At 36.3% G+C, this 23,493-nt stretch overlaps 1 protein-coding gene across 1 annotated transcript; it reads left to right on the top strand.

Moving 5' to 3' along the window:
* The first annotated feature begins 9,031 nt into the window (after nucleotides 1-9,031).
* LOC132184023 (laccase-14-like) lies at nucleotides 9,032-15,518 on the top strand. Its single transcript, XM_059597503.1, has 7 exons — nucleotides 9,032-9,152; nucleotides 9,614-9,765; nucleotides 10,542-10,789; nucleotides 11,566-11,691; nucleotides 13,774-14,368; nucleotides 14,887-15,248; nucleotides 15,337-15,518. Exons 1-7 carry the CDS (start codon nucleotides 9,057-9,059, stop codon nucleotides 15,516-15,518), a joined length of 1,761 nt encoding a protein of 586 aa, XP_059453486.1. The 5' UTR covers nucleotides 9,032-9,056.
* The last annotated feature ends 7,975 nt before the right edge of the window (nucleotides 15,519-23,493 follow it).

Genomic DNA, 23,493 nt, shown 5'->3' with positions numbered 1-23,493 from the left:
TTTGAGCACAACATTTTGTACTTAACATTTTTTTTTCTTGTTTTAAAGCGTTTATCATTTTCCTTTATTGTTAAAGAAAAAGAATACTGTCGGTGAAAGAGAGGTTCGAAGAGTCCATTGGAGGCCCATCTACACCAGGGCCCAAGGAGGCAGGGGAGGCGGGATCTCTCTTTTCAGTAACAAGAATCTTGCCCCTTCTTTCCTCTCACATCAACCTCTCTCTCCATTGCTTTTTAGCAAGCTCACATGGGCGTCCTCCCAAGCAGAGGAACTCTTTCTAACTCTCTCTCCTGCACTTTCTCAATTGTCAAGAGTACACTAACTTGGGGGCGTTGGAGTGCCTTCGGTCGAAGAACTGAAGGCTTCTTCTTGAAGGGGGAAAAGCGAATGTGGTTTCGTAATTATCAATGCTAATTTTAAATAACACCTAAAAAAACAAGGAAGTAAAAATAAGTGTGAAATGTTATAGATTTTTATAGATTGCAATATTAAAAGATATGGATAGACGGCTTAATGTTTAAAGCTCTTCTAATCACTTTTTAGGTGAGAGGTACGAAACCCTCCATCACAATAAATATTAAAAACTAAACACGCCAAGAAGCGCCCAGTCTTGAGTGGAACAGGATCCTCTCCAGTCCATTATAGACTGGAGAATATCCAGTTCATGGCTAGAATTTCATTTCAGAAATCGTATGACTACAAATGAGACACATATCCCACTAATAAAAATAATAATAAAATATTATTTTAAATTAAAAAAAAAAAAATTAAGATAAAAAAAAAAGAAGCATGGGCATTGGTCATCAGGGCGTGGTCACACCTATTTGCAATGAAGCCGGAGCCACCTCATCGAAATGTCAGGTGGTCGAACCAATCTCCCCATTACCCCCCTTCTTTCTTTTTTTCTTTTTTTCTTTTTTTTTTTTAATTTTTTTATTAATTTAAAATAATATTTTATTATTATTTTTATTAGTGGAATATGTGTCCTATTTGTGACCATATGATTACTGAGATGAAATTTTAACCATGAACTAGATATTCTCCAGTCCATTATGGACTGGAGAGGATCCTATTCCGTCTTGAGTAGGTAGTTATTAAAAACTAAACTACTGAGCTACTGGCCATGGGGAATTGAACTGGTGCAACTCTAGATGGAAGAGGTGCCTTCAAACCATTCAATTGATTGATTATCTATTAAGAGTTGCGAAATGCATTTTACTTAACCGTTTTGTAACTACTCTCCAGAATCTATAAATAGAGCTTTTTGCTCTACGAATTTTACAATTTTTCTTTCCTATCTCTCTTAGAAATACACGATTTTTCATAGAAAACTCTGAAAAACAAACTCCAGAATTATTCTGTAGTTGATAACTTTGTTGTATCCTATAGATGAATTGCTTGTAACCCAACAACAAACTCTCAAAGCCGCATCTATTACTGTTTCTACTTCATTTTCCTCAACATGTCTATAACATTATTCATAAAAGAATTCAAGCCCACCACGAATCGTACGACCAAGCTGGCCAGAAAGCTGCTCATTGAGACCATAAACATAAAGAAAAGTGCCACGACTAGCCTATCGGAAAAAAGCAAAAAGAAAAAAAATTGAACCCTGACAAAGACTAATATTGGTTGGGTGTGAGCTACCAGCCTACCAACCATTCCTCCTCCAGCGAGCCATTTACAGCCCGTTGGAACTTCCTACCCACCCTCTCTCTATCGGTTAGTTGGAACTAAATTCAGAAGATTCTTCTTGAGTAATGAGTTGAAGAATTTGCACGTGAGTAATGGAGTAGTAGAGAACTTTAGGTTGAAACCGTATGTCAAACACAATTAAACATGTTGTCGTCGTTCTTTTCTGTCCATTGGTCTCGGATTTTATCACTTTTCCTGAAAAATGTTTCTCACGTCAATCAAATCTTTCGGTCAACTTTATTTTTCAAGTTCGTTGCCAAACACCTGAGACAACAGATCTAGAGAATTCTCACCCAAACCCAAAGGTGGGAGTGGGGATTTCGTGGGAGTACGTCAAATTGTACACCTATATATATATATATATATATATATATATATATATTGTAAGAAATTCCATTTAAAGTATGTCTCTTATGTCACATATATTATTGTAATTATAAAATATATATAATTACGGTGTTCAATAATTTATTCCAATTAAAGCTTATTGTGTAAATCAAATATTCTGAATTAAATTACTGATTTAATTCTTGTGGAACAAGTATTTGATTTCAATCAAATATTCTGAATTAAATCACTGATTTAATTCTTGTAGAACAAGTATTTGATTTAATTAAAGATTTTATTTTTGTGGAATCAATTAATTGTATTGATTTGATTTTTATTCCTGTATGGGAGGAATAATTAAGGTAACAGCTCTAATTGAGGGTCCCCTGACCTACCTATAAATAAGGCATGTGTATTCCATCAATTGGTACTCACTGGTAGGCATAGGTCAGAAGAACCTCTCAATATTTTTAGTTTTTAGTTTGGTTGCTGTGGAGTTGTTCTTCAAGTCACTTAAGCAAAGCAATGGCCGGAGGTACATATATATTAAACTATTTCCGCTGCTAATATTATTATTAATTAGCATTTAATATATAATAAATTCTTACATGTGGTATCAGAGCCTTTTCCTGGCCATATTTGCTTAGTCTAGTTTTAATATGTCTGCTGTTGATATTTTATTTTTGTTTTGATAATATTTTATTTTGTGATTATCGAAACAAAACTCAGACCCATGGTTATTGAACTGAGAACCATTTGTTCTCAACCACCATGAAACCCACGTATATATATGTTTTATTTGTTTTGACCAAATTGCTCATGTGGTATTGTTTCTTAAAACAAAACGTGTGGGGCCAATGGGTGATTAGGACCCTTGGTCCTTCACTTTCCTCTGGGTCACTTTCGATTAGAATTTACTGGAGACAAGCTACAAAAACGCCCCCCACCTGCAGTGCCGATCTTTCCCCATTTCAGCACTGGTTCTCACCTTCCTGCAGCACCGGTATTCCCCCCTCCCACAACAGCGGCGTTGGCCGCATAAAGTGAGCTGCTGACGGAGGAAGCCCCATAAGGGGCCGCTGTGATGGGCAGAGACGGCGCCCACACGGGCTGCCGATTTCTGGCCGGAATGGCGGCCATTTCACCGGGGCTACCAAAAAAAAAAAAAAAACAGCCTGCAGCCCCACACGGGGTGCCTTTCGTTTTTTGGCCATTTGCGCATCAGGGAGCGGCTAAGCATGGCCGGCGCATCAAGGAACCGGCGCCGGTGGCTGGAGAATGGGGAAAGGGGAGAGGCGGCGGTTAAAGGGGCTAGGTTTCGGGTTTGGGGTCTTGTTATTCGGGTAGGGTTTTCAACCCGTTTTGGCCTGATTCAAAAGAAAAAAAAAAAACTGGGTCATTAAGTGGGCTGACCCAGAAGCCCAACCCGGATCAGCTAGCCCATTCCAGTAGCCCAACCTGGTTTAAAGTAGCTGGCCCATCCGGATTAAAAAAAAAAAAGAAAAAGGGGGGCTCAGGTGGGTTTCGAACTTGGGCTCTTAAGGTATAAAGGGCCTAAGGTCAGTTCAAGACCATTTGGCTATTCAGTTTATTAAGCTTTAATGTTACATTTATATTTATCTTATGTTTTTTTCAGTATTTGTTTCTTTAATACTTGAACTTAAGGATATATTTATTAATTGTTTAAATATAAATTGTTTGATGCCTGGACCTGAGAATAATTAACTAAATCTCATGTATTGGTGAATGTTTATGGTACTATCCAAAATTGCAATCGGAAAGCTCTGGCAAGGCAAGTCTTGGGACTTAAGTGTGCCGTTGTGCGCCCCCTCACTTACCTGGGACACTATCCGGTTGTACTTTGAAAAAATACTGTTTACCCACTAACATGATGGTTTTGTCTTTTATTCTTGGGAACTTTATTTTTGGCATCTATACAGTTAATGATGTTAATGAAGTCGTGATTATCATAATAATTTTTGGGAGAGCCACAGCATCCCGATTTTATGATGATAATTGCATCAAGATCATATATGTGAACTTCATACGGAAAATTAACATCATGTTGTAATTAATTCATAAATTTAATTTGCCAATCCCCACAGGGACGTTTTTATTTTTATGAATTAATTAGAATAAGATAGTAAATTTAACATTAAAAATAAAATTTCTCTTAGGCCCACAGGTACGGAAAATTTTATTTATTAATGCTAAATTTATTAGTCTTATTAATAAAGAGTAAATTTCATGCGTGATGCAACCTTTGCCCACAGGTAGGTTGAAATTTACTATTAAATTAACATTGGTTAATTTAAATAAGGTTATTTCATAGCATTAAAGTATATAATTTTTCTTGGTTACTGAATGTATTCCTACTGCTTTAATTATTAGTATTTTATTTCCAATAATTCATAGTGGTAATTTTTCCTGACTGAAAAGAAAAATGTGTTTTTCACTTTGGGGTGTTTGGAGACTGAATTGGCGTTTCGTGTTGACGAATCACCTTCTCCCACGGAATCAAGTACCCCACATGAGATTATTAAACATGAACAATTGTAGTGATTTAAATCGCTTAAGTTTCAACGTTCATGAAATCTCATATCAAGGAAAGCATTAGGGTTTTATTCCTTAATGTTTTAAGGCCAAAGAAAGGTCATTGAGGAACATTTAGTAAGTTCCAATAAGACTTTGGCGTGCACCCTAATAGAAAAGCTTTAAAGTAAAATCTTTTACAGTTTCAAAATGTGCTTGAGCACATTATGGAAATGAAGGACATAACAACTCATTATAAAGTCCCTAAAGGTTGAGTTTTTGAGTCATTATGGTCAATTTTATTCTCTCATCTAAATATGATATTTTTTTCAAATATCTTGTGGTACACATAAAGATAATTGATCAATTAAGGAATTTCTGATCATGTGTGTTCAAGAAGATGAGAGAATAAGACATGGGAATCCAGAAAGTTACTCATGTTAAGGGAAAGACCTTTATAGGCAACCGTGTCCAATAGTTGATGAATGAGAACAAGGTGCCAACAAAGTGTTATGGCAATTAAGATACTTGTTTCTGTCACACTAAGAAAAATTATGGGCATATAAAGAATGATTGCATAAAGTATCATAAATGACTTAAAATAAAGGTAATCTCATACACCTAGTGTGTCATGAATCTCTTTTATTGACTCTCCTAAAGACTATGTGGATTGAATTTGGTTTAGCGGTCCACGTTGTCAACATAATGCAAAGTTTTCTAAATAATACTTGTTTACAATTAGAGGTTGTTGGGATCTATAGATTAATTTTTAAAATTGAGTTATGTCATTTTGACCTTAATAATGTTTTTATATATTCCACAATTCTTTTAGAAATTTAATTTCTATTTCAGTTTGTTAAAATCAAGTTTGAATATTGTTAAAATTTTTGGGTGGAATATTAAATTAATGGTCTATTTAAAATTGATCTAGATCCCAATTTTTGGAAAATTAATCCCTTCATATAAATGTTGACATAAAGCAGAGTCTTATGAATGAGAAAATCCTTTATGTTATGGCATTGGAGATTGGAATATATTTCTATAAAGAATAAAAGGGTCGATAAATGATAGAGTTTTTATGACTCTTGAAATTTACTACTTTTGGTATTTATGTGGACTGCATTAAGGAAAAGCAGACCAACTATACCACTAAAGGTGCCAACAAAAGGATTTTTGAAATTCTTGAGATCATGTACAAGTGTAACATTTTCAATACTTTTTGCCTAAATGGTTAGAGATATCCTATCTCTTTCGGTAATAACCATATAAGGTTTATGTATCTCTATCTTCTAAATCATAAGGTTGGGGCATTAAATGCTTTCAGTACCTATAAGGTGGAAGTAGAGAAACAAAACAAAAGAAAATCGAGATCGTGAGATCTGATAGAGGCAGATAGTATTATGGTAGGTACACGAAAAGAGGACATGAAAGGTAATGTTCTATTCTCCTAATGAAGTGAAGCCTTGAAAACCGTTGTGTATACATTTAACTCGATTCCAATCAGAGTTGTCCATAAGACACCTAAATTAAGGAATGAATGGAACCAAGTTCAAATTGTTTACACATATGGGGTTGTCTTGCTATAGTGAGGATTTATAATCCACACCTAAGGTAATTAGCTTCAAGGACAACTAGCGGAATTTTATAGGTTATACAGTAAACTCCAAGGGGTTTAGGCTTTACTGTTCTTCATTTAGTCCTAGAATTGTTGAGTCTAATATTCAAAATTTATAGAGGACGCTGAACTTAGTGGGAGTGCTTATTCTCAAGGGATTGAATTAGAGGAAGCACAAGAGTTGACTGAAGCCCCTTCACATGAAGGGTGTTTGACTGTGCTTAAGAAAAATCAAATTGATTATCTTCAAGCACAATCGGTTTCAGAACAGTCAACTCATAAGGAACAAGTTCAGAATGAACCTACTCAGACTTTGTCAAAAGTAAATGAAGTAGGATTAAGAAGATTCTCTAGAATAAGGCGACCAACAATCTCTAGTGATTATGTTGTATGCTTCCAGGAGTCTGATTTTTATGTCGGACCTAAGGACGATCCAAAATTTGCTTTCACATCTTTTTTGGGTGGAGATAACTTCACATTGTGTTTCAATGCCATGAAGGAGGAGAGATGAAATCTTTGGCTAAAATTCAAGTCTGCAATTTTGTTGACTTACCAAAGGGAGTTGTAGCCATAGGCTGCAAATGGGTTTATAAAACCTAAAAGGATGCTTCCGGGTAATGTTGAACGATATAAAGTTAGACTTGTAGCCAATGATCTCATTCAAAAGGAAGGCATTGATTATCATGATATGAGTATCTCATTTTGTTTTAGAGCTATATCAAAAGGATATGAAAAACAATTTTCCTGAATAAGGACCTTAAGGAAGAAGTGTACATAAGACAACTTAAGGGGTTTTATTAATAACAGTCAGAAAGCTTGCAAATTAAGGATATCTATTAATGGACTAAGATAGGCCTCTCACTAGTGGTATATAACACAAGGTTGTTACCTCATATAGGTTTATTGAGAACCTTGTTAATCATTGAATATACCTTAAGGTCAGTGGGAGTAAAGTTACATTTCTTTTAGTCCTGTATATAGATAATATTTTGCTTGCAAGCATTAATTTAGGTTTGCTACATAAAGTTCCTCTCACTAAAGTTTTGGGAGAGATTCAGAATGAAGAACTATGAATCTTCAGTAGCACCTATTATTAAAGGGGATAATGTCCCAAAATGTATTGGAACAAAGGCAAATGAAAAATATTCCATATGTATGCACAGGTCTACATTAGACCTGACATTGAAATAGCAGTTGGACTATTGGGTCAATATAGTATTATGGAATATGCAATGAACCAAGAACTACAGTTTAACCTAAAGATACACTTACCATTTGGTGGTGTTTATTCAGGTTTGATTTTTGCTAAATGTGTAGATAGTAGAGAATCAACTTCAGTATATATGTACTGACGATGCAGTAAGCAGACTACAGTTGCTACATCTACCATGAAAGCAAAAGTCATTACATGCTGTGAATTAATTACACAGGCATCATGGTTGAGACATTTTTGTTAAATCTCTCAAGATTGTCGATTTTATAGTTAGACCCATAAAGATCTTCTGAGTTAATTCTACTACAGTTATTTTTCTAAGAATAAACTGAGTAGAAGCAGAAGTATGTATATCGACATAAGGTATCACTATGAAAGAGAACATTAAGTGACAATAAGTGTCTATTGAGCATATAAGTATTGAATTAATGATTGCGGATCCCATGACTAAAGGTTTACCAGTAAATAAAGTATAAAGTCATGTGGAATATATGGGATTCATTAATTCATTTGTGCTTAGTTTCTCTTTAATTGGTCTATAAACATAAAGGTTATGTTATAAAGATTTTTGTGCACACATATATTATTCTTATCCGTGGGGATAAAATTAAAGTTGGACCCGAATGACTTATAGGAAGTTCATTCATAAAGTACATTATCCATAAAGTACTCATTTAGGGAGGTATTACACATCGTGATACATGGAAGGGACGGCTTATCATATAAAAGTTTTACCGCCATGATTCGTGTGTAGTATTCCTTGAGTGAGTGGGAGGATTTCATGAATGATTGGAATAAATAAAGTATTGGCCATATCATAGAACTGAACACCATAAGGAATTTATGTGTCATAAGGGCCAAGTGGGAGAATGTAAGAAATTCCATTTAAAGTATGTCCCTTATGTCACATATATTATTGTAATTATAAAATATATATAATTACGGTGTTCAGTAATTTATTCTAATTAAAGCTTATTGTGTAAATCAAATATTCTGAATTAAATTACTGATTTAATTCTTGTGGAACAAGTATTTGATTTCAATCAAATATTCTGAATTAAATCACTGATTTAATTCTTGTGGAACAAGTATTTGATTTAATTAAAGATTTTATTTTTGTGGAATCAATTAGCTGTATTGATTTGATTTTTATTCCTTGATGGGAGGAATAATTAAGGTAACAGCTCTAATTGAGGGTCCCCTGACCTACCTATAAATAAGGCCTGTGTATTCCATCAATTGGCACTCACTGGTAGGCATAGGTCAGAAGAACCTCTCAATATTTTTAGTTTTTAGTTTGGTTGCTGTGGAATTGTTCTTCAAGTCACTTAAGCAAAGCAATGGCCGGAGGTACATATATATTAAACTATTTCCGCTGCTAATATTATTGTTAATTAGCATTTAATATATAATGAATTCTTACATATATATATATATATATATATATATAACAAGAAGTCGTACCATCCCCCAAGGAAAATAAAATACAACTAACATCCGTGCGGAAGGATGTTCAGCAAATTAAATTTTCTTTTGGAGCTTTCTGCACCGTTCGATTGCTCTCAAAAGGATGGCCAAAGATAATATGTAAAGAAGAAAAGGCAAGGACGTTTTCCCAGTAGGAAATAGCCTGATTCTCCGGTGGAAACCCATAAAAAAAATTGGTTGAAGAGGATGGGTGTTTTCCCAAAAGTACTCCTCTTACTTGCTTGTCTGAGTTGCTGTTCCTTTTGCATGGCTAGAGGTGCTGTGCATTATTACGACTTTGTTGTAAGTCTCAAACCCACCTCTTTACTCTTGAAATTTAGAGTTTTATATATTTCATTTAATAACTTTAATATATGTGACACTTTCCATTAACTTTAAAGTTAATCTTTGTCATGCATTGTTTATATGAATATTGAATAGAATTATAATAGTTATCATTTCTTTAAAATTTATTTTACATGCTTATCAAATTATTCTTTTCGTCCCAACAATCTAAACGGATAAGATCTACATTTGCCTTCAAATCGAGAAACATTTTATTTTATGATAAGGATTTAATGTATGGCCCAAGCCAACATACACTACGACTTTGTCGTAAGTACTACAGCTGATTCATTACATCGTATTCACGTTTCATTGTTTTTTTTTTTGTAATTAGCCAGAGCTGAGGGAGTTTGAAGTACTCATAATTGTTTGTGCTAATCACTGAATAATTAATAATTCTCTGGTTTTCCCGGTTGCAGGTTAAGGAAAGCAATTTCACAAAGCTGTGTGATACAAAGAGCACGTTGACGGTAAATGCCAGTTTTCCGGGACCGGCGATTCGCGCCCACAAAGGGGACACTCTGTATGTGAATGTTTTCAATCAAGGAACATACGGTGTCACGATTCACTGGTAATAATACCTCTCTCCCTCCCAAGGAATTTCTGCTGGCTGCTTTCGGAATTTCTTCACTATTTGTTTGGCACTACTTACGAAAAAATTAATTAATTTAGAGCTTTTATAAAAATTTTATAAAGTTTCGTTTCACCTAGTAATTAAGTAAGGTAAGACTTAACACTCATGACTATCTTTATTAATGACACTCAATATGGGTTACTCCTCATCTTCTCAATATAGAAAAAGAGTGTTACATGTTCTCTTTTGCTCCGCTTGTTTCGGCGTTTGGTGATGGCGGACAATAGCCGACAATCTCCGACAGGGCATTTCGGCAGATTTGCTGGTGGAGGTTGGCGGCCGGTGGAGGATTCCGCCAAACTTCAGTGCCCAAAAAGAGAATTCCGAAGAGTTCTTGCGGAGGATTTACGGCAACAAATAATGAACCGTCAGAGAGTGTAAAAAAAAAAAAAAAGTTTATTAGTCAACAAAAAATGTTTCGGAGTTGATCAAAATTCAGTAAAAAATAGGAAAAATATTTTTGAAAAAAGTAAATAAAATTAGGGGAAAAAAAAAAACCAAGGGGTCCATTTTAATTTTTGTAGTTTTTTTTTTTTTTTTAATTTTTAATTTTTGTAAGAATATTTTTGTACTATTAAAATTTTTTAAAGATTTTTTTGTTGGCCTTGAGGACATTGACACAATTAGTAATTTGATAGAGTATATATGTGTATTTTTCCCAAAAATCTTTTATTAAATAAATGATATTATCTAATTTTCTAATTTGGTTATAGGCATGGAGCGAAGCAACCAAGAAACTCATGGTTTGATGGACCTGAGTACATCACTCAGTGCCCCATCCCAGCCGGAACAAACTTCACTCACCAAGTCTTACTTACCCAAGAAGAAGGAACTTTATTCTGGCACGCCCATAGCGATTGGTCACGAGCCACTGTTCATGGTGCCTTAGTCATCTTGCCTGCAGATCAGGGAACAACATATCCATTTCCCATGCCCGATGCAGAACAAATTTTAGTATTTGGTACCTAAAATAGTATCTACCATTTCAATTTTACTTTCTATATTGATCCGGGCATTGATATCGTTCAATAATAAGATATTTTTTATTATAAGTAAGATGTGTCATAATATGATAAATACACATGTTACCGGCGTAATTTCTCAAGCACGGTAAAGGATAAATAAGGATAGTTCGAGGAACCCTAATACCTCTCAAATCAACTCTAGAGCTGAATATTATTAATCTTTGCTTTCTTTCATTAATAAACTTGGTCTCTTTATAAAAATAAATAAAAAACTTATCCTCTTTAATTAAATAGAGAATTACAAAACATAATAGATATAAAAGACTAATAGAAATAAACTACTTCTAATGATAATATATTATCTTTAATGATAATATATAATCTCTAATATTTAAATTATAAATCTAATTCTATAAAGATAACTTATTATCTCTAATTATTTTAATCCTAAAATACCTCTATTACTAGACTGCACATAATGGATTTTGTCAAATTTTTTAGCACATAATGAAGTGTTTTGTCACTTTTAAAACCCAAGATATTTGTTAGAACCTCAAATTAGAGAGACCAAAAATGCAGTGAACTTTGTCAAATTAATCTTATTTATTTATCTTATTAGAAGGTTTTTTTTTTTATTATGTTTATTAACTAAATAAAAATATCTGATCCATTTTCTTTATTTGAAAATTTCCTGTTGAATCTAACTGACGCAGCAAAATCATACATGTTAGATCTGAGTCTGACTTTTTTGGCTCATGCTATTTTATTGCAGCTTCGTGGTACAAAGAAGATGTGATGGTGCTAATGGATGAGGCCCTCCGTTATGGTGGATTGACGGTATTGTCAGACTCCTATGCCATCAACGGTCAACCCGGGGATTTTTATTCGTGCTCCAAAGGTAAAGTACACAAATACATATTTCTAATTAATATTTAATCAATTTCATGAGAAATGATAGAACCACGTACTTGAACAGTTTTTTGGCCACCTAAGAATTCGGCCACCCTCTGACCACCCCTTTTGGGTGGCCAAACTACCAAATAAATTGTTCAACCACCAAATAATCACCTCAGCAACACACTATTAGTTTTTACGTTGTTGTCATAATTGTTAACCACTCTACCGATTATCACGGCACTATCTCTACGGTAGATTCAAACTCAAGCATATTTCCTATTCTGTCAACAATTCAAAGATACAATTGTTAGGCAAAGCCATAGCCGCAGTAAAAACCCTCTCTTCTGTCTCAAGCTCAGTCGAATAAGCTAGCTTAAGGAGGAGGGCAAACCTTTTGGTTTCCCTCCTCCTTCCAACCCCTTTTCATTTGTCTTGCTCCTTTTCTCTTTGAGTTTCTCTCTTCATGAGAGAACTCTTTTCTCATTAGAGCTTTCTCTAGATCTATCCATCGTCTATGATGATTTACCCTCGGCCCTCACGAAATAACAGCTACAACATCCTTCCCTCTCCTACAGCTCCATCCGGTCGTAGATTGTCTCCTCCAATGCTTCGCCGGCCGAATCTATGGAGTCTTGAATATTGACCTTTTCAAAGCCCGATCTCCTTCTCTCTATTAGCCCTAGCCCGAAATGCGCCCCTCCTCCATCATCATTGGCGATCCAGCTCCTTGGCGATGCTTTCAACGCTCCCAATTGACCTCCACGCACCGGCGCGTGGACTACTTGCTCCTGCGAGTGGATCTAACTCTTCGGCGCATGGGTCCCACGTGCCGAACGCACCGAGCAGCTTACTACCGACGACTTCCTCCATTGGAGCCACTGTTTTTTGAGTTTTTACTATTATTTTATGTAACTTTCGGTATTTTTTTGTTGTTGTGTTGCTTATTGTTTAACCCGATTTGGTTGGACTTCAGACTCTTTTTCTGTGAAACAGATCTTTTTTCCGTTTTGGTTTCTTTTTGGAAACCTTTTTTCCATCTTACAATTCATCTAAATCTTCATTGGTTCTTAGGAAGCCTGTTTAGATGTTTGATAGAGGTATTCGTACTCCCGATGGTAGTATCCATCAGATTGCACCATGGCTTTCATCGACTGCATTCGCAGATAACTTCCACTTTCACATGCTTAAAGGTGCTTATAGTCTATTTAGATTGGATTAATCTGTCTAAACTTATTTTTAGCTTTATGTCTAAGCTTTTTTTAGCTTCGTGTTTGTCATATAACCTTTTTATGCTTTAATGGATGTCAGTAATTTGTTAAAAAATAATAATAATAAAATAAAAACAATTCAAAGATACAAGAGACCATCTCCATAGCAAACTCTACATGATAAGATAGCATCAACTTTCTACTATCTTGTTATCTTAGCTTTCTAGACATTTGAAATTATATAAGTTTAAATTTCAAATATTATATACATGTACTCAAACTCTCAAATGTAAAGTCTATTTTTTTTTTCTTTTTTTTCTTTTTTTTTTTCTATTCAGATGAGGAAAAGGGAAAAGGGAAAGAAAAAAAAAAAAAAAAAATTACAAAGGAGGGTCCTTGCCACTCCTAATCCTAAGAGAAGAAAAAAAATGAGAGTTTTTGGGAAAAATGTAAAGCCTATTTATATTAATACAATACATACGGTTTGATCAAGTTGATCAAACATCTCTTCATCAAAACTTTCAATAATGTAAGCAGTCATTTTAAATGACGGGCCCAGAATTACTAACCCACACAATATGACCAATCTCAATCCCCTTAAGTCTAGCCCAATCTAGGATGTGCGGAAGCTTTAGTTATTCATCAAAGAAATGCATAAAACAAAAACACATGACTTCTTTGTTGCAGCAAAATCTTTTACCTAATAATTAGCTTATAATATATATACCTTAATGTTTTGGAACAATTATATATTTAACATAATATTAAAGAAAAATGTTTTGCGTCTGAACCCTAACTTTAGAGGACCTCAATTTCAATAAAATATTTTAAGCGTCGATCAATTAACAAATTAAACATGTGATGGAGAATTGCAGATACAACATTTCGTATGTCGGTTGATTATGGAAAGACCTATCTACTTCGCATAGTTAATTCCGTACAGAACACAGACATGTTCTTCAGCATTGCAGACCACAATCTCACAGTTGTCGGATGGGATGGTTCCTACATCAAACCCTTACAAATGACTTACATAATGATAACCCCAGGGCAGACAATGGATGTTTTGGTCATAGCAAATCAAGCCCTCAGCCACTATTACATGCTCGCCAGCCCTTATTTTGATGGACAAGCAGATGACTTTCACAAAAGCATCACCAGTGCAATCTTCCAGTACAGCGGAAACTACACTCCCCCATCGTCGCCAGTGTGGCCGACCAACATCCCCGGTTTTTATGACATTGGCGCTGCGGGGTTGTTCACAACACGTTTAAGGAGCTTGGCGTCCAAAGAGCATCCTGTAGATGTTCCTCAAAGTGTCGACACCAGAATGTTTGTGACAGTTTCCATAAACATGATGCATTGCCCCAATGCGTCATGCGCAGGGCTTGATGGGAATAGGCTTGCTTCCGGCTTGAACAACATCAGTTTTGCAAACCCTTCTTTGGATATATTGCAAGCTTATTACAGGTATTTCACTAACTTCTGAATTTTGAATGTTATATATATCTTGCAACTTAATTAAATGAATGGCACGGGATTTCGAATTGTGTTATATGCCCGTGCCGTGAGAATGGTACGTAAGTTGGAGTGTCACGTGTTCTCGATTACAAAAGTGCCATTCTTAGTTTAATACTTTAATTTGCGATGTTTATCGTACCATCTAAATTAATTAGTATCAAAATTAATAGATTAGCCATTAGTGGGATGGATTGGGATATATATTAGTGCTAATATGCTAATTTTAACCGATTGGTGCATCTTATCAACCCATGATCAGTTCATTAATTTGTTAATTTTGACATTAGTTTGGATGGTGTGTAGACTTTATAAATTAATCTGGAATGGAGATATTGAATGGAAAAATACTTATTTTGGAGGAGTACCTTTTAAATGACTCCAAAGTTTAGGGTAGATAGTAAAATTAAAATAGATGATTCATGGTATGATCTTATGTAATAACATCCTTTGAAAACTTTTTGTGGCAGGAACGTAAGTGGATATTTTGAGGAAAATTTTCCAAACAGACCCCCAAATTTCTTTAATTTTACCTCAGAGGATTTGCTAACAGACAATGTTACCCTATCGGACCAAGGGACAAGGGTGAAGATGCTAGATTATAATGAAACTGTGGAAATAACATTTCAGGGAACTAATGTGATGAATTCAGGAGAAAATCATCCAATTCATTTGCATGGCTTTAGATTTTATGTGGTTGGGACAGGAGTTGGAAACTTCGACAATGTGAGTGACCCATTAACTTATAATTTGGTTGATCCACCCGAAGCTAACACTGTTCCAGTTCCTAAGGATGGTTGGGCTACCATCAGATTCAGAGCCGACAATCCAAGTACGTTTATTAAATAACTATTTTTAGAATATTAATTAAATGATTAAATCAATTATTATATATTAAGTAATGTGCATAATTGTTTCAGGGGTTTGGTACATGCATTGCCATTTTGACCGACACATGAGTTGGGGCATGGACACAGTTTTCATAGTAAGGAACGGCCCCACGGAAGAGACGAAGCTCCGCCCTCCTCTTGCTTACATGCCGCCTTGTGAAGTGGATGCACTGTTTGGGCTTCAACAAACAATCCTCCAGAATGAAGGGTAAAGAAGGAAATATTGATAGTAATACCTGTGAGGAGGTGCTATCTTCTTTTAGTTATGCTTGATACTTGGTTTGAAGTTCATCGAAAGTTTCTTGGTTTTGAGACCATTATAAAAGCAAAAATAGCATCAATTATTTTAAAAAAGTTGAAGTTGTGAATAAATTATATCTCTATTGTTGATCTTGTACGAAAATGTTACGTACCCATCCTACCACTCATGGTAGACGTGGCATTCTACTCGAAGATTCAGAAGACCTAGTTGGAGTCCAAGAGGAGTATCAAAGTGGTAGCTGACTTACATGGAAAGTTTCAAGCAGGGGATCCATTGCTCATAAAGCATGGTCCTTAGTAGGAAATAGTATTCCTCTTATGGAAAGGATTCTAGTGGGAGAATAAAATAGGATTCGTTTCATAAAGCAAAATCCTTAGTAGGGTCAATAAGGGATTTTGTATTCCCACTAGAATTTGAGTTTCTCTCTACATGTAGTTCTTTATGTAACCTTTGTATATAAAGAGGGGTATTGATCAATAATAATCATCAGAAAATTATTACACAACTCTTGTAGTTGCTTAGGAGGCAAGGGTACATCGAATACCTTACTATCACAACCATTCACGTTCACCATAGGTAGGCTAAGGAAAACTGATCTTGCCGCCTTACCTCTAGTGAGACCCCGCACCCGTTCCCAAACACGAGCCCACATCAACTTGGTATCAGAGACAAGTTCCGACATGGCAGACCCGCAGTTCGAACATTTGGAGCAAGAAATGGTTTCTATGGAGGCACGACTAACCAAACACATAAATGAGATGATGGCAGCTTTGTCCATTCAGTTCCAGCAATCTCGTGCGAATGATGCAGTAAACCATGCAAGTTCGTCCAAGAGTAAACCAAGCAGGAGGCCTATCCGGACTAATTCTCACACCCCGTTTCCTAAGCTTGCCAAATTGAATTTTCTCCAATATGACGGCTCAAAAGACCTAACCAGTTGGGTATGTCGCGCAGAGTAATTCTTTGGGTTTCAAGGCACCGCAGAGGAAGATAAGATGGCATTGGCAGCATATCATCTTGTTGGAGAGGTGCAATTATGGTATTAGCTATTCAAGGAGAACGAAGAGATCGTGTCGTGGGAAACAATGAAGGAAGGGCTTCATGTAAGATACGGCCCTACGCAATTTGGCGATTTCTTTAGAGGCTTAACAAAACTGTGCTAAACAGAGACTGTATAAGAATATCAAGGTCAATACGAGTGCTTATTAAGCAAGGCTGGCAAACTGTCGATGGCTCAGCAAATCAGAGGGTTCATTAGTGGATTAAAGGATAATATTTGGCCTAAAGTTCAAGCCTCCAAACCTACTTCTCTAACGGCAGCAGTCGAACTCGCAAGATTGTATGAGGCGCGGTTGCAAGCTCAACGATGAGTGACCAATTTTTCGAAGTTCAGGAGAGTCGCGGTTCCAACAAATCCACCCTTACCGTCGGCACATTTAGCTAGGCATCGTTCACTTGTGGTCAGGAAATTAAGTCCTGCAGAGCTGAAGGACCGTAGAGACAAAGGACTTTATTTCAACTGTGACGACAAATTTTCCCGTGGGCATAGGTGTAAAAAACTTGTCCTGATTGAAGAAGTCTATGAAGAATACCCCAAACTGCAGGGCTGTGAGGAGGGCCAAGGGTCGTGGGAGGTGTATGAACCAGAGATTCCTGAAATCTCCCTTCACTCTATCTCAGGCGTACAAACACCGCAGACAATGCGCATCTCCGGCACTATTAAGAAGACACAGCTGGTTATGCAAGCAGACATGGGAAGTACACACAACTTCTTAAGTATGGGCTTGGCGGAGCAGTTAGGTCACTTAGGCTTAGAGCCGGACCAACACACGACATTTGAAGTACTAGTGGCTAACGAAGAGGGGCTATTCAGCAAGGAGAAGTGTTCGGCAGTTCAGGTTTGGCTTCAGGGCACCTTATTCACCCTTGAACTTTTCCTAATTGATTTAAGGGGTTACGACTCGATCCTCGGAGCCCAGTGGCTAAAAAATCTTGGCCCCATCCTTTAGGATTTTTCCAAACTCTATGAGTTTCACGTGGCAAGGGAAGGAGGTAATGTTGGTGGGCTTGGCGGCACCAAAGAACAAGCTTGTAGAAGGGCCGAAGATGTTGAAGGAATTACGCCGGCAAAATGAAGGAGTTTTCTGCAACTTTTTGTGGTCCAGTTAGGTGTGGACCAACAATGCCCATACGTGGAAGCACCAGAATTACAGCAGTTGCTGGAAGTTTTTCAGGGTTATTTGCAAAACCACAAGGCTTGCTGCTAGTGCAGCCACTGAATCACAAAATTCAACTCTGTGAGGGCTTATCTCCAATGAACGTCCATCCATACAAGTATCCTCACTATCAAACAAATGAAATAGAAAAAATAGTTGTGGGCTTGCTAAATGATGGGGTTATACGAGCTAGTACTAGTCCATACCCCTCACCAGTTTTGCTTGTAAAGAAACATGATGGGTCTTGAAGATTATATGTGGATTATTGAGCTCTTAATCGAATCACCATCAAGGATAAGTTCCCTATTCCGGTGATTGATGAACTATTGGCTGAATTGTATGGAGCCCAATATTTCTCGAAGCTTGATCTTCGCTCCGGGTACCAGCAAATTCAAATGCAAGGCCAAGATGTAGAAAAAAGGGCATTCTGAACACACCATAGCTACTATGAATTTTTGGTGATGCTATTTGGGCTCACTAATGCCTCGTCAACTTTCCAATCCTTGATGAATGACATTTTTCGCGGCCTCTTGCGTAAGTTTGTTCTTGTCTTCTTTGATGATATATTAATCTATAGTAAGTCATGGGAGGATCATTTGAGCCATTTGACCATGGTTTTCAATATTTTAAGGACTCACTGCTTGTATGTGAGAAAAGACAAGTGCAGCTTTGGGCAACAACGGGTAAATTATTTGGGCCACATTATTGAAAGAAATGGGGTAGCAGTGGACCTTGACAAAATTCAAGCAATGTGGGATTGGCCTAAACCTCCAACGCTTAAGGCACTCCGAGGCTTCTTTGGTCTCACCGGTTACTACCGTAAGTTTATTCAAAATTATGGCACTACTGCTCAGCCTGTGACCCAGCTTCTGAAGAAGGACGCCTTTATGTGGAATGGTGAAGCTGACATGGCCTTCCTTCGCCTAAAAAAAGCCATGACACAAGCACCAGTGCTAGCTTTACCGGATTTTTCGTGGTAATTTGTCATTGAGTGCGATGCTTTCGGAATGGGCATCGGGGGGATTTTAATGCAAGATCGACAGCCAATTGCATTTTTTAGTCAAGCTCTCAACGGCCGTAATCTAACCCTCTCCACCTATGAGAAGGAAATGCTTGCACTAATCACCTCCATTCAAAAGTGGCAGCCTGATGTCTTGGGTCAACAATTTGTGGTGCGAATTAACCATCGCAGCCTCAAATATTTATGGGATCAAACAATAGTAACTGAGGCTCAACAGAAATGGCTAATCAAGTTCATGGGGTATGACTTCACTATCGAGTACAAGAAGGGACAAGACAATCGAGCAGCTGACATATTATCCCGAAACATGGAAGGCATTCTCATGGCCCTTTCACAACTGATACCTCACTGGATAGAACCTATCCAAAGTGAAGTTCAACAAGATCCTATCCTCTAAGCTCTAGAGGAAAAAAAAAGAAAGGATGAAGTTGTAGGACCATGGCACATTCATGTGGGCCTCATTTATTTTGAGAACAAAGTCTACCTCAAGGTCGAGTCTCCCCTCACCGAAGCTATCATAACTAAGTTCCACAACAACACCCACGAGGGATATCACAAAGGGCTCCAGAGAATCAGGTCAATTTTTTATTGGCCTAGGATGAAGCAGCAGCTCCAAAAATTCATCAAAAACTGTGACACGTGTTAACGGCACAAAGCTGAATCCACCAAACCGGCCGGTCTGTTATAACCGTTACCCATTCCCAAGCATGTGTGGTCGGATATCTCGATGGATTTCATCGACGGTCTCCCTGACGCCTATGGAAAAATTACTATCTTCGTGGTCGTTGATAGGCTTATTGTTGTTAAGTGAGCGAAGTGTCTCCCGAGCAAGCTCGGGGTTAGTTCATGTAACATCCCCAGTCCGTTAAGACTGAGTTTGCCACTTTTCTTCTTTTTCAACAAAAATTCTTGCAAAGATCTATAAGGTCTATCAGAGTACTTGATTTTAAAAGATACAAAAAATGTATAAAACATTATTCAAGAGATTTTATTACAAGCGGAAATTAGAAAACATTAAACTTTAGTTGCGGAATATCATATCATTACAATAACTTATATGAAAAGACTTTGAAAATTAATAATTATTCCCACCCCATTCCGGCCTCCTATTCCAGCATCCTTTCTACCTGAAAACAAGAAATAAAACTGAATGAGCCCAAAGGGGGCCCAGCAAGTAAAATCCACAACCATAAATAGTTTTACTCCTTGTTCTCAGTTTTGAAAATCATTTTCGCAAATAAATATAATTCTAGCCATAATAATATCTGTATGTACGGTTGCATCTCCCGTAACATATACATACTATTACATCTAGTAATAGATCATCGTTGTAAATCATCTTTATAAATCATCATCATAATGCATCATTATAAATAATCTTTGTAAATCATCTTAGCATATCTTTCGTTGAAAATATAGTATCATTTTCTCATAATAAGGCCCATGTACACTATTACCCCTGTGCACGAGGGTTGCGGGTCCTTGTGACCATGGCACTGAACTGTGGCCACAGCCATGCCCGACCGTCAATTAACTCTTTCTTGGTGCACTCAACGGTCTAGTTGATGGAATACCACCTTCTGGCATAGCCTCCTTCAGTGGTTTCGCCTCCATCCGAGTATCGGTACCGAACTCTCATCTTATCTTATCTTGGGGCCAAAAATACTCTCCTCCATACATGTGCCCTCATTTCATAAACATTTATCTCATCTCTTGTACTTTTCTTTGTACTTCTTTTGATGCATCTTAGGGCAACATGTAGGAGGGTTTATCATCATTTTTCTTTCTTATAATCATCATCATTTCTCAACTTTCTTTTCTTAAAATGAAAAGTTTTCCAAATATAAACTTGTTGTGCTTAGAAAGCATTTAAACAAATAGAAACTTTCTAGATAATTCTTTTAGAAATCCTTCATGCATGCAACATAACTTCATAATACGTAAATAAAATAATCATTTACAATTTGATACAAGAATATATAAATAGCATGACATGAAGTAATTTTAGAAGGGGTAGTGAATTCACTTACCTCTAGACTGAAGCTAAAAGTGGTATGAAGGAATCCAGTTGCTCCAATATGACTAACACCACTAGTATATCTTTTGAAACTAATTTCTAAAGTCCGCTATCTCTTGTGTTCTTTCTTTCTTGTAGCGCTTGGTCTCGCCCTTTCTCTCTCTGTTCTGAGTAAACACTCTTAGAAAGAAGAAAGACCGAGTAAAAAGCGGAAGAAGGAAGAATATATGCAAGAGATGGGAGAGGAGATGAGTGGTGAAAATTCTGAAGGAGAAGAGCTCTATTTATAGGAGAAAATCAAACACTATTCTACCGTCAATTTACAATTATACCCTCATTTTACTATTTCACCAACCCTATACTATTTCACCAACCCTATACTATACCAACCCTATACTATTCTACCTTCAATTTACAATTATACCCTCATTCTATCTTCAATTTACAATTATACCCTCATTTTACTATTTCACCAACCCTATACTATTTCACCAACCCTATACTATTCTACCTTCAATTTACAATTATACCCTCATTCTATCTTCAATTTACAATTATACTCATCATTTTACTATTTCACCAATTACCATTCTCTAATTACCACTCTCATAAATTTCCCAAGAATTAAAATCCTTAGCTACAATGGATATTAAAATAACATCATTATCAAAATAATCTATTTAAATAGCTTTGAAAATTCTGGGACACTACAGTTCACATAAGCTCGGCTCGAATATTAAAATAAGCATTTTATGAACACAAATCCTGGCTCGAATATTAAATGAAACAAGCTCGGCTCGACTAAGCTCTTGAGCAAGCTCGCATAAGGCTCGTCTCATTTATTAGGCTCGGCTTGTATATTTTTTTAATAAGTAACAACTACCTTTGTTTTTTTATTATTTATGCATATGTGTGTGTGTGTGTGTGTGTGTGTGTGTGTAGTAAATAATAAGAAATATTTGATATTATCATTAATCATTTTATATTATGGTACAAGTTATTGTGTCATTTAATAAAAATATTATCAGTAGATAGTTTATACTTGACTCGTGTTAAGCATTAACATTTTAATATATTAACTAAATAAATAAATAATACTATATGTAATACGATGGTAGACTATTAGTGTGTGAGACATAAAGGTGTTTGACATTATCATTTAAAAAACATAAGAAGAAAAAAAAATGCGATTGAGCCTTGTGTGTATCTATATTAATTATAAATTAAGTAACAAATAACAATGGTCTTACTTAGATACAATAACCTTTGGATCATTTGAATGATTCATATGCTTAATCATAATATCAATATGGTGTATCGGTATGGTCACATTGTCTAAGTATTATCATGTGAATCTAAGAGTTTTGATCATATAACTTGAAGTATCACCGTTAGATCATTAGGAGTTTGATCATATGATTTGAAGTATCATTATTAAATCAATAGGAGTGAAGGGAAACAAGAAAGACACAAAAGATACTTCTAGAATTATTCTTAGTTTATATGAGACGAATGACAAATTTTTCTAAGCTCTAATTTGTCAAACAACACGAGGAGAAAAAAAAAAAAAAACAAAAAAAAAAACAAAAGACTTTGTGGCCTCTGTTTGGTAAAAAAAACGTGTGGGCTCTCATTATAAAACAATGTTTTTTTAAAAAAAATCTTTTCATACCAAACATTCTGATTTTTTTTCACATTAATTCATTTTTGCTACAAGAAAAAAAGAAGAGGAAAAGCCCCAAGGCTCAATTTTGTGTTTTTTTTTTTCTTTTTCCGCATTAATTTATACTGCACACTTCCCATTTTCCTTCTTGAACCAGATTCATATCTAGATATTCTTTGAGATATACCTTACATCAACGCATATTCTTTTGTTTGATTTGCTACAGATTGGAACGCTTGGGATGGATGGAATAGAGGAAATAAGTAAAAGAAATAAGCATACTACAGTCTACAATTGCCACGGTCCAGTGGGTCCACGGAGGGAGAGAGAGAGTTGTGAAGCAGAATTCATGAGAATGAAAAAAAAGTGAAAGAATTGAAGCTCATCCGTCCCACATCGATAAGGAAGCAAAAGATCCCACCTTCAGTTATCTATAAAAGGGCATGCCCCTCACAAGAAGAATAGCATTAAAACTAAAGTAGAGGCTCACGTGGAGCATTTCTTGTGAAGGGGTCCCACCTTCACACTTCACAATGCTTGTTGAGCCTTTTTGGCTTACTTAGTTGGAGGTTACCTAAGCTAGTAGCTTGGGGAAGGCGGCTTTTTGAGCTGTGGCTTAAATTTAAATTTTATAAAAGAAAAATAATAGTCTAAGTTTGTCGAGCCAGCTCGGCTCGCTGAATATGCAAGCTAGCGAGCCAAGCTTAAGCAAGGATAACTCCTTGACGAGCCAAGCTTGAACACAATTGTTAGGCTTGTGTCTGAGCTCGGCTCGAGCTCAAGCTCGACTAAAACTTATATGAGCCGAGATTAGACAGGCAAAGCTCGCCCAAGCTCGGCTCGTTTACATCCCTAGCCACTTTACTCCCATCAAGCACCCCTATACAGCTCTTCAAGTAGCTCAAATTTTCTTTGAAGCCATCTTTCGCTTGCATGGGATTCCCACCTCCATAGTGTGTGATAGGGACCCTGTATTTACGGGACTCTTTTGGCATGAACTCTTCCTCC

The sequence above is a fragment of the Corylus avellana genome, chromosome ca6 (genome assembly GCF_901000735.1).
Source record: "Corylus avellana chromosome ca6, CavTom2PMs-1.0".
Taxonomy (NCBI): Eukaryota; Viridiplantae; Streptophyta; class Magnoliopsida; order Fagales; family Betulaceae; genus Corylus; species Corylus avellana.
The sequence above is the reverse complement of the archived record's forward strand: the minus strand, read 5'-3'. Positions and strand labels throughout refer to the sequence as shown.